This window comes from Bison bison, unplaced genomic scaffold (assembly GCF_000754665.1).
Source record: "Bison bison bison isolate TAMUID 2011002044 unplaced genomic scaffold, Bison_UMD1.0 scf7180017864485, whole genome shotgun sequence".
Lineage (NCBI taxonomy): Eukaryota > Metazoa > Chordata > Mammalia > Artiodactyla > Bovidae > Bison > Bison bison.
The window spans coordinates 3,749,494-3,760,667 of record NW_011495045.1 but is presented as its reverse complement, the minus strand read 5'-3'; the positions used below and the strand labels follow the sequence as shown (position 1 = coordinate 3,760,667).

Sequence of the window (11,174 nt, the reverse complement as noted above, 5' to 3'; positions counted from 1 at the left end):
CCTTTATTTAATTCCAGTAATTGATTAATACTTAACTTTAAGAAGTTTTGCAAAATCTTATGTATGTGATGTTTATTTACCTGCCTAGCTGATCCTATGTTTGATGAATACTCTTACTGTAATTTGAATGCTTTAACTTAGTTTATATTCTGGCATGCAAGTAATGCTCACTTTTTCCCTTTGTTCTTGTTTACCAGTGAGACCTGGCACAGGAAGGGCTCCGCAGCCATATGGTTTAGCAAATAACAATGATCAGGACGTGAGCAAGCTCTCTTGAGTATCTGCTAACTTCTCTAGGGTGTGGCCATGGGGTCTGATATGGTATTAAAGTGCTAAATCAAGAGGGTAAAAATTGATCGGTTGTTGTTCAGTTTCTAAGTACTGTCTGGCTCTTTGCGACCCCATGAATTGTACTATCTCCCAGAGTTTGTGCAAACTCACATGCATTGAGTTGGTGATGCCATCTGACCATCTGATCCTCTGTCGTCACCTTGTCCTCCTGCCCTCAAATCTTTCCTAGCATCAGGGTCTTCCAATGAGTGGGCTCTTTGCATCATTTGGCTAGAGTTTAGGAGTGCTTCAGCATCTGTCCCTTCCAATGTATATTCAGGACTGATTTCCTTTAGAATTGACTGGTTTGATCTCCTTGCAGTCCAAGAGATTCTCAGGAGTCTGTTCTAGCACTATAATGAAAGCATTAATTCTTTGGCACTCAGCCTTTTTTATGGTCCAGCTCTCACATCTGTACATGACTACTGGAAAAACCATAGCTTTGACTGTATGGATTTTTGTCAGCAAAGTGATGTCTCTGCTTTTTAGTATGCTGTCTAGGTTTTTCATGAAGCTTCCCTTGTGGCTCAGCTGATAAAGAATCTGCCTGCACTGTGGGAGATCTGGGTTCGATCCCTGGGTTGGGAAGATCCCCTGGAGAAGGGAATGGCTACCCACTCCAGTATTCTGGCCTGGAGGATTCCATGGACTGTATAGTCCGTGGGGTTGCAGAGAGTCAGACACAACTGACTTTCACTAGGTTTGTCACAGCTTTTCTCCCAGGGAGCAAACGTCTTTTAATTTCATGGCTGCAGTCGCCATCCACAATGATTTTGGAGCCCAGGAAAATAAAATCTGTCACTATTTCCATGTTTTCCTATCCTATATGCCATGAAGTGATGGGACCAGATGCCCGTGTTTTTTGAATGTTGAATTTTAAGCCGGCTTTTTCACTCTGCTCTTTTACCCTCTTCACTTACTGCCATTAGAGTGGTATCTGCATATCTGAAGTTGTTGATACATTTTCCAGCAGTCTTGATTCCAGCTTATGAGTCATCCAGCCCAGTATGTTGCATGATGTACTCTGCATAGAAGTTAAATAAATAGGGTGACAGTATACAGCCTTGACTTACTCCTTTCCCAATTTTGAACCAGCCCATTGTTCCATTTCTGGTTCTAACTGTTGCTACGTGTCCTGAATACAAGTTTCTCAGGAGGCAGGGAAGGTGGTCTGGTATTCCCATCTCTTTAAGAATTTTCCACAGTGTGATCACACAGTGTGACTGTGTGATCCACACAGTGTGACTGTGTGATCCACACAGTCAGAGGCTTTAGTGTAGTTAATGAAGCAGAAGTAGATGTTTTTCTGGAATTCCCTTGCTTTTTCTATGATTCAACAGATACCGGCAATTTGATCTCTGGTTTCTCTGCCTTTTCTCTGGTTCCTCTGCCTTTTCTAAATCCAGCTTATACATCTGAAAGTTCTTGGTTCGTGGACTGTTGAAGCATATCTTAATGGATTTTAAGCATTACCTTGCTAGCATGTGAAATGAGCGCAGTTTTATGGGAGTTTGAAATTCTTTGGGATTGTAATGAAAACTGACCTTTTCCAGTCCTGTGGTCACTGCTGAGTTTTCCAAATTGGCTGGCATGTTGAGTGCAGCACTTTAACAGCATCATGTTTTAGGATTTGAAATAGCTCACCTGGAATTGCATTACCTCCACTAGCTTTGTTATTCATGATGCTTCCTAAGGCCCACTTCACGCTCCAAGATATCTGGCTCTAGGTAAGTGACCATGCCATTGTGTTATCTGGGTCATTAAGATCTTTTTTTGTATAGTTCTTCTTCTGCCACCTCTTCTTAATCTCTTCTGCTTCTGTTAGGTCCTTGCCGTTTCTGTCCTTTATTTTCTTGAGAAGATTGATTTAGGGCAATTAAAACTTCTGGTACTGTATTCTGGTAGGAGCAAACCTGAAATACCTCTGTAAGGTTACATAGACAACTCAGGGCTTACAGAAATCCCACACTGGGGAGTGGTTAGGGACATGAGCTTTCTGACTAAAATTATAAACCCCATAAAGAAACAAATCATAATGAATTGGAAACAAAGTTTTATAGGGGTATAAAATAAACATTGTAGGGATAAAAGGATTCAGTGCAAATTATAAAATAGTATAGCATTAAAATTTTTTTAAGAGACTAAAAGTGAATTTTTAGAAGTTGATATAATCACTTAAAATTTAATGTAGTGGACAGGTAAAACATTAAGAACACCTGCAGAGAATTAGTGACTGGAGGAGTGTTACACAGACAGGTAAAGAAATGAAAAATAAGAATTTGTAGCCATGGATTAGAAAACAAGACAGTCAGTATGTATCTAAGTAAAGAATTGCTGACTGGGAGAGACAGTGGCTAATAATTTTCCAGAATTTGAGAAAAGCACGAGTCTTCAGAAAAAGAAAGCTTACCAAATCCTCAGCAAGAGAAATAGAAGCAAATCTAAAGAATGTGCTCACACACACAATCTTAAAGGAAAGCAGAGAGAAAAAGCATACCTGGAATAGATTAAATTGACAGCAGACTTTTCATCAGTAACAGATGCCACGAGAAAACTAGTATTTTCCAAATACTGAGAGAATAATAGAGAATAATAGTTGATTTAGAATTTTATATGCTATTGAATTATTACTGAATGAAAAAAGGAAGTATTTATTACAAAGATAGAATAATTCTAAACCTTTACTCACCTAATAACAGCGTTGATTGCTTGCTAGGTTGCACAGTCGTGTTTGACTCTTTGCAACCCCATGGATTGTAGCCCGCCAGTCTCTCTGTCCATGGGATTCTCCTGGCAAGAATACTGGAGTGGGTTGCCATGCCCTTCTCCAGGGGATCTTTACAACCCAGGGATCAAACCCAGGTCTCCTGCATTGCAGACAGTTTCATTATGTTCTGAGCCACCAGGGCTGCTGCTGCTAAGTCGCTTCAGTCGTGTCCGACTCTGTGCGACCCCATAGACAGCAGCCCACCAGGCTCCCCCGTCCCTGGGATTCTCCAGGCAAGAACACTGGAGTGGGTTGCCATTTCCTTCTCCAATGCATGAGAGTGAAAAGTGAAAATGAAGTCGCCTAAAACCATATAAAAAATGAAATTAAAAAACTGGCAATTCATAAGAAGAAATTAACATCCACAGTCTCATTTTAATCAGCTAAACTGAAGGGACTTCCTAAGTGGTGCTAGTGGTAAAGAACCCGCCTGCCAATGCAGGAGACTTAAGAGACACAGGTTTGATTTCTGAGTCGGGAAGATCCCCTGCAGAAGGAAATAGCAACCCACTCCAGTATTCTTGCCTGGAGAATCCTATGGACAGTTGGCGGGCTACAGTCCATAGGGTCGCAAACAGTCGGACACGACTAGAGTGACTTAGCATACAAACTAAACTGAAAGTAGAGAGACTGGAAACACAACATTAAATACTTCCGGCTGGATCTAACTTATCAAATGCAAACATACTTTATTTTCATTTATATCTGGAACAGTCAAAAAAGAAACGAAACTGACCAAGCACTGGATATAATGGAAATGAATTCTTTGACTGTAGTATATAATAAATGTAGAAATAAACGTAGACTCTGCCGCCAGGTCTCTAACCATTTTGTTTGAAAATTTAAAACTTAGTAGTGAGTAGAAATTATAATTGGACACTGAAGCACCTAGAGTTAAACAGTAATGACAGTGGTACAGAAAAATAGAAGAGTTTTAAATATAAGATATTTTTCCCCCTAGTTATCCCCCCCCCACCCCGAAAGGAGATTTAGATTTGTTTTCGTAGGAACTCATTGCAAGATGTTTTGTCTTAAGCATGGATGTACTGTTTAAGAAACTGACCTGAAATGCCTTTAGTACATATCAGTTTGGAAGGCTCATGGAGCTCATCTGATAAGTGATTTAAGTGTAAAAACGAGGCTGAGAAGTTTAGAGGAGAACTGGTTTTTGAAAAGTCATTTAAAAATAACACACCTAGAATATAAAGTCCTAGTAAGGTTTTATATAAGTGAGTAGTTGTGGCTTAAGATAAAAATTTTAGTGATAGAATCAAAAAGTACTTTATGTAATCTGGAAAACACTGGAACTTCAAAAATTTGATAAAGATGCTCATGTTTTATGTTTGAGGAATTTAGATTATTTTACATAATCAGATAATTATTTTAAAATAGTCTCAGTGGCAAAATAGGGAGATCACTTTAAATTTGGAATATCCTTATAGTGGGATGTATTTAGTTTGTGACCTTAATGCAGAAAGAAATTTCTGCATTTCTCTTATATTAGAAAAAAGATTGGAAATTACTTAGGTAGACTTTCAGTTTCAGGGATTAGAAAATTAGCCACAGAGTCAAAGCCAACTACTGAGAAGAAAAGTGATGAGAAGTAGGACAGAAATTTAAATAAAGCAGAGAAAACAGTTTTATTTTGATAAAACTGAAAGCTTGTTTTTAGACCAATAAATGAAGCAAACTCCTGGCAAGGTTAACTGATCAAAAAGGAAGACAAAATGGACAGTATTAGGAATGGAAAGGGGATCATCACTGTAGATGTAGTAGAGATATTAAAAAAACACAGGAAAGATATTATGAATATAGAAATATGTCACTAAGACTTGCAGAAAAAACAGATTTGACTATGGGGTGTAGAGGTTTAAGCTGTTTTATAGACATGCTGAATTTGAGGTGTCATTTAGATGCTGAGCAAGCCAAGTTAGCTAAACAAGACTAGAGATACAAATTTGGGAGTTACTAACTTATAAATGGGTGTCCCTGGTGGCTCAGATGGTAAAGAATCTGCCTGCATTGCAGGAGATGGTGTAAAAGATTGGTTGAGCGGCTGTTTCAAGACCTGAGATGATCTGATAGTAGGGATTAAAAGGAGGATTTAGAAGTGGAAGCTAGGACTGAAGTACAGTAAAGTTCATGAAAGTAGGTGATCGTAGAGATGGAGTATGTGTCATTTTCTAGTTAAGAGTTAAGCAACAAGAGAGAGATGAGATAGTTCATGCTTCTCACTGAATTTCATACCCAATTGTATTAGGTGAGAAATTTCTCATGATGAAGTTCCCTCTGTAGGGAGGTTTATTAGCATGTGATCAGCTAAAATTTAGAGAAATGACCTTATTTTGATCCTTTGTTTTTATTTTAATTTGAAGAATTTTCGTTTTTATTAAAGTAGTATCTTAAAAGGGAGTTGATGCTTCTGACGTAGACTTCAGATGGGGGCGGGGAGGGCAAATATATTTTTTAAATTCAAAATTAATTGTATGTTTATCAGTAGTTCATAGTATGATGAATAAAAGTTCTTTACAGATATTACTTGTATATTGTGATTTTCAGGTAATTATATATTACTTAAAATAGGTTTTCAAATTGGAATGATAATCAGTTTTTTTCTGGACAGTTAAATGGTTAAGAATGTTAGATCTTTTGGTAGTTTTATAGGAGGAAAACCCAATTTTGTTAGATGTTTGTAAAAAAATTTACCCTAAAATAGCATGTTTTCCCTGGATTAAGATTTAGATCTGTTACCTTAGTGGGTGAAGGTATAATTTAACGTTGGTCTTAAGGACAGTTCTGTATTTTAGTGAGGGCCATTCGCTTGCTGGTGAGTAGCATGCCGGTTTTTAGTGTGGAGACTAAGGCTGTTTATATCCACCTTAGGTGAAAAAGTTACTCTTAACATATTTGTCTCTACTTGGACTTTTAAACTTTCAAGGAGGAAAAATAATTTTCTTTAAAAATTTATCTTTGTGTAGTTTACATTAATCAGTATTTCCTTTTTTTGTCTTTGACAGTGTAGAAGAAAGGTTGAAAAGTGTTCTGGAGTTGATTTCTTTAGACTCTGAATCAGTTCTCTGCTGTCCCTCTTTACCAGTCTGGGCACAGGGGAGAACTTGACTTGGAAAGAGAGAATTTGGGCTCTTAGTAATCTTTCCTTTTACTATGTGTTATCTGTAATTAAAAAAACTTTTCGTTGATAATCAAGATGCTTTTATATTTTTATATAGTATGTTATTTGAGATGTGTGGTATTTTAAATCACCAATTAAGTATTTTTAAAGCATGAGAAATAATAGAAGACATTGAAAATCAGAATAAAATGAGAACTTAATTGTTAACATTTTAAAATGTGAGTTTAAAATTGTATTTAATCTGTACATTATTATATAAAAAATTGATCGATTATGCTTTCTTTTCTTTAACAGACGTACAAGAAAATTCATAAAAGTGAAGAATTTTCGAAGAGGGCGACAAAAAGAGAAGAAAAATGCCGAAACCAGTAGGTGTATTTTATTACTTTGACACTGCTTACTTAATGGCGTTAAGTTTCTTTTGGAACAAGGCAAAGTATTATGGTAGAGTTTTGGTGGGGGAAAAGGCACTGACATTACTGTTGTTTGTTTTAAATTTATGTGGCTGAAGTAATGTGTTATATGGGCCAGTGATAGAGGTTTAAGTATCATGTATGTATTAAGATTACCATAGGTTGTGGGGTCAGACTTAGTTCTTATCCTTACCCTGCCACTTAATCTGACTGACCTTTGTTAGATTCAGTCCTTCCTGGTCTTAATTTCTTCACATGTAAAATGGAGATGTAATTAGTTACATGAGAGTCCGGTGAGGATTAGAAGATCCTGGTACATACACATTCAGTGCTCAGTAAAAAGTTACTTATTGTTAAAACAGGAGAACATGATGAGAGGTCAGAAGGGTTCGTGCAGAATTAATTTTCTTGTAATTCTAGCTTTGATACTAGTGATAACAGTGCTGATGTTATATATAGTTGTGAAAATGAAAAGTGTTAGTCACTCAGTTGTGTCTGACTCTTTACAACTCCAAGGACTGTAACCTGCCAAACTCTTCTGTCCATGGGATTCTCCAGGCAAGAATACTAGAGTGGGTAGTTATTTCCTTCTCCAGAGGATCTTTTAGACCCAGCGGTTAAACCCAGGTCTCTTGCATCGCAGGCAGATTCTTCACTGCCTGAGTCAGGGGAGCCCAAAGTCTTAGGTTTTTGATTTAAAGGCGTACATACAATAATTTTATTGTTTTATTATTATATAATTTGTGGCTGAGGTTTATTTTTTTATCCTAGGATCAGTGTTCCTTTTTTCATCTAACAAAATGTTTTTTTTCTTTTTTTTAATGAACTTTTTGGCCAGTTATTTTTTTGAAGAAAATCATTGTTTTTTGGTTTTTTGAATTTTCTGGCATGAATGTCACTTCTGAATTACTTTTCAAGATTGAGCAGGTAAAAAGTGCATTGTTGGAAGGAGAGAAGAATAAAAAGATAAAAGGCATAATCAATAGAAAGCAAGGATTATGTTTTTCTCTATTTGCAGATGACATGATTATGTAAATAACCTGGAATTTACAAAACAGCTATTAGAACTAATAACAGAATTTAGCAAGATTGTTGGACATAAGGTTTTATTTTTTTAAAAATCAGTTTTATATACAAGCAGCAAAATTCAAAAAATGAAGTAAAAATTCCATTTGTAACAGCATCAAAAACATAAAATATTTAGGAATAAGTTTTTAGAAAGTGTTTAAAATCTCTACACTGAAAACCTTTAAGAAATTAAAAAGACCAAAGGATATAGGAAAATATACATTGGTCATAGATATGTCTAGAGAATACTATTAAAACAGTTCTCTCCAAATGTATTGGTAGGTTGAATGTAATTCCAATCATTTGAATCCCAGCAGTTGCATCCCTTTGGATAAAATTGGCTAGCTGATAATGTTTATGGAACTACCAAAACTTATGTGGAATATTTAAAGCAATTTAGAAGAAAAACAAGGGTAGAACAGTTAACACTCCTGGATTTCAACATTTATTTTCAAGAGACAAAAGTAAGACAGTGTGGTATTGAAAAATTAGATAATAGGATCAGTGGAACAAGAGTATACCTACACATACATTCTTACTAAATATTTTTAACAAGATGTCACACGATTCACTGGGGAAATTAAATTCTTTTCAAGAAATGATGTTGTAGCAAAGAGTTATCCATACAGAAGATTGTGAATGTTAACCCTTACATCACAATTTACAGACATCTAACTCTAAATGGATCATAAACATAAAAGCCCCAAACTATAAAAGAAAATAGAACATTTCTACAGTTGTGAGGTAAGCAAAGATTCTTTGATAATACACAAAAAGTTCATAGCATTTAAAAAAAAATTCATCAAAATTAAAAACTTCTGCTATTTGAAAAACACAGTAAGAAAATGAAAAGGCAAGGCAGAATGGGACAAAATAATTGTAGTATATTCTTTTAGAACTCTAATAAAGACAACCCAGTTTTTAAAAAGTGGGCCAAAACTTTGAGTAGATACTACACAAAAGAAACTTCACAAAAGAAGGTATATTAATAGCCAATAAACACTTGAAAAGATCCTCAGGGAAAAATAAAGCTAGTGAGATACCACTTTATACTTACTAGAGGGGCTAAAATTAGACTGAAAAGACCATGTCTGTAAGGATGTGCATCAACTGGAACTCTGTTTCTGGTAGGAATGTGAAATTTACAGCTACTTTGGAAAACTGTTTGAATAAGTACAGGAGGCAGGGATCAAGACCATCCACAAGGAAAAGAAATGCAAAAAGGCAAAATGGTTGTCTGAGGAGGCCTTAACAAATAGCTCTGAATAGAAGAGAAGTGAAAGGCAAAGGGGAAATAGAAAGATATACCCATTTGAATGCACAGTTCCAAAGAATAGCAAGAAGAGATTAGAAAGCCTTCCTCAGTGATCAATGCAAAGAAATAGAGGAAAACAATAGAATGGGAAAGACTAGAGAGCTCTTCAAGAAAATTAGAGATACCAAGGGAACATTTCATGCAAAAATGGACTCAATAAAGGACAGAAATGGTATGGACCTAACAGAAGCAGAAGATATTAAGAAGAGGTGGAAAGAATATAGAGAAGAACTATACAAAAAAGATCTTCATGACCTAGCTAATCACAATGGTGTAATCACTCACCTAGAGCCAGACATCCTGGAATGTGAAGTCAAGTGGGCCTTAGGAAGCATCACTATAAATAAAGCTAGTGGAGGTGATGGAATTCCAGTTGAGCTATTTCAAATCCTAAAAGATGATGCTGTGAAAGTGCTGCACTCAATATGCCAGCAAATTTGGAAAACTCAGCAGTGGCTACAGGACTAGAAGAGGTTAGTTTTCATTCCAACCCCACAGAAAGGCAATGCCAAAGAATGCTCAAACTACTGCACAATTGTACTCATCTCTCACGCTAACAAAGTAATGCTCAAAATTCTCCAAGCCAGGCTTCAGCAGTACGTGAACTGTGAACTTCCAGATGTTCAAGCTGGATTTAGAAAAGGCAGAGGAACCAAAGATCAAATTGCCAACATTGGATCACAGAAAAAGCAAGAGAGTTCCAGAAAAATATCTACTTCTGCTTTATTGTGGAGAAGGCAATGGCACCCCACTCTGGTACTCTTGCCTGGGAAATCCTATGGACGGAGAAGCCTGGTAGGCTGTAGTCCATGGGGTCACGAAGAGTTGGACACGACTGAGCAACTTCACTTTCACTTTTCACTTTCATGTACTGGAGAAGGAAATGGCAAACCACTCCAGTATTCTTGCCTGGAGAATCCCAGGTACAGAGGAGCCTGGTGGGCTGCCATCTTTGGGGTCGCACAGAGTCGGACATGACTGATGTGACTTAGCAGCAGCAGCTGCTTTATTGGCTATGCTAAAGCCTTTGACTGGGTGGACCACAACAAACTGGAAAATTCTGAAAGAAATGGGAATACCAGACCACCTGACCTGCTTGTTGAGAAATCTGTATGCAGGTCAGGAAGCAACAGTTAGAACTGGACATGGAACAACAGACTGGTTCCAAATAGGGAAAGGAGTATGTCAAGTCTGTATATTGTCACCCTGCTTATTTAACTTACATGCAGAGTACATCATGAGAAACACTGGGCTGGATGATACCACCTTTATGGTAGAAAGTGAAGAAGAACTAATGAGCCTCTTGATGAAAGTGAAAGGAGAGTGAAAAAGTTGGCTTAAAACTCAACATTCAAAAAACTAAGATAATGGCATCTGGTCCCATCTCTTCATCCCAAATAGATGGGGGAAAATTGGAAATATTGACAGATTTTATTTTCTTAGGCTCCAAAATCACTGCAAATGGTGACTGCAGCCATGAAATTAAAAGATGCTTGCTCCTTGGAAGGAGTGAAAGTGAAAGTCGCTCAGTCATGTCCGACTCTTTGCGACCCCATGGACTTAGGCCATGGAATTCTCCAGGCCAGAATACTGGAATGGGCAGCTATGACAAATCTAGATAGTATGTTAAAAATCAAGGATATCACGTTGCTGACAAGGGTCTGTCTAGTCAAAAGCTGTGCTTTTTCCAGTAGTTATGTACAGATGTGAGAGTGGCACCATAAAGATGGCCAAGTACTGAAGAATTGATGCTTTTGAATTGTGGTGTTGGAGAAGACTCTCTTGAGAGTCCCTTTGACAGCAAGGAGGTCAAACCAGTCAATCCTAAAGGAAATCAACCCTGAGTATTCACTGGAAGACCTGACGCTAAAGCTCCAGTACTTCAGCCACCTGATGCAAGGAGCTGACTTCGTTGGAAAAGACCCTGATGCTGGGAGAGATTCAGGGCAGGAGAAGGGGACGACAAAGGGATGAGATGGATGGATGGCATTACCAGCTTAATTGTGGTGAGCAAACTCCAGGAGATAGTGAAGGACAGGGAATCCTGGCGTGCTGCAATCCATGGTGTTTCACAAGTTAGCGACTGAACAACAACGGAATTACTCTTAGAATCAAATGAAACAGCTCTGACGTTAGCCTTCTGGGCCT

At 37.4% G+C, this 11,174-nt stretch overlaps 1 protein-coding gene across 2 annotated transcripts in view; it reads left to right on the top strand.

Annotated features, from left to right (window-relative positions):
* The first annotated feature begins 6,491 nt into the window (after nt 1-6,491).
* RDX (radixin) overlaps nt 6,492-11,174 on the top strand; it is a 90,823-nt gene continuing 86,140 nt past the window's right edge. For both annotated transcript variants that reach the window (XM_010862858.1, XM_010862857.1), the window contains exon 1: nt 6,492-6,598. In XM_010862858.1, coding sequence (XP_010861160.1) covers nt 6,587-6,598 — 12 coding nt within the window. In that variant the 5' untranslated portion in view covers nt 6,492-6,586. The remainder of the gene's footprint in view (nt 6,599-11,174) is intronic.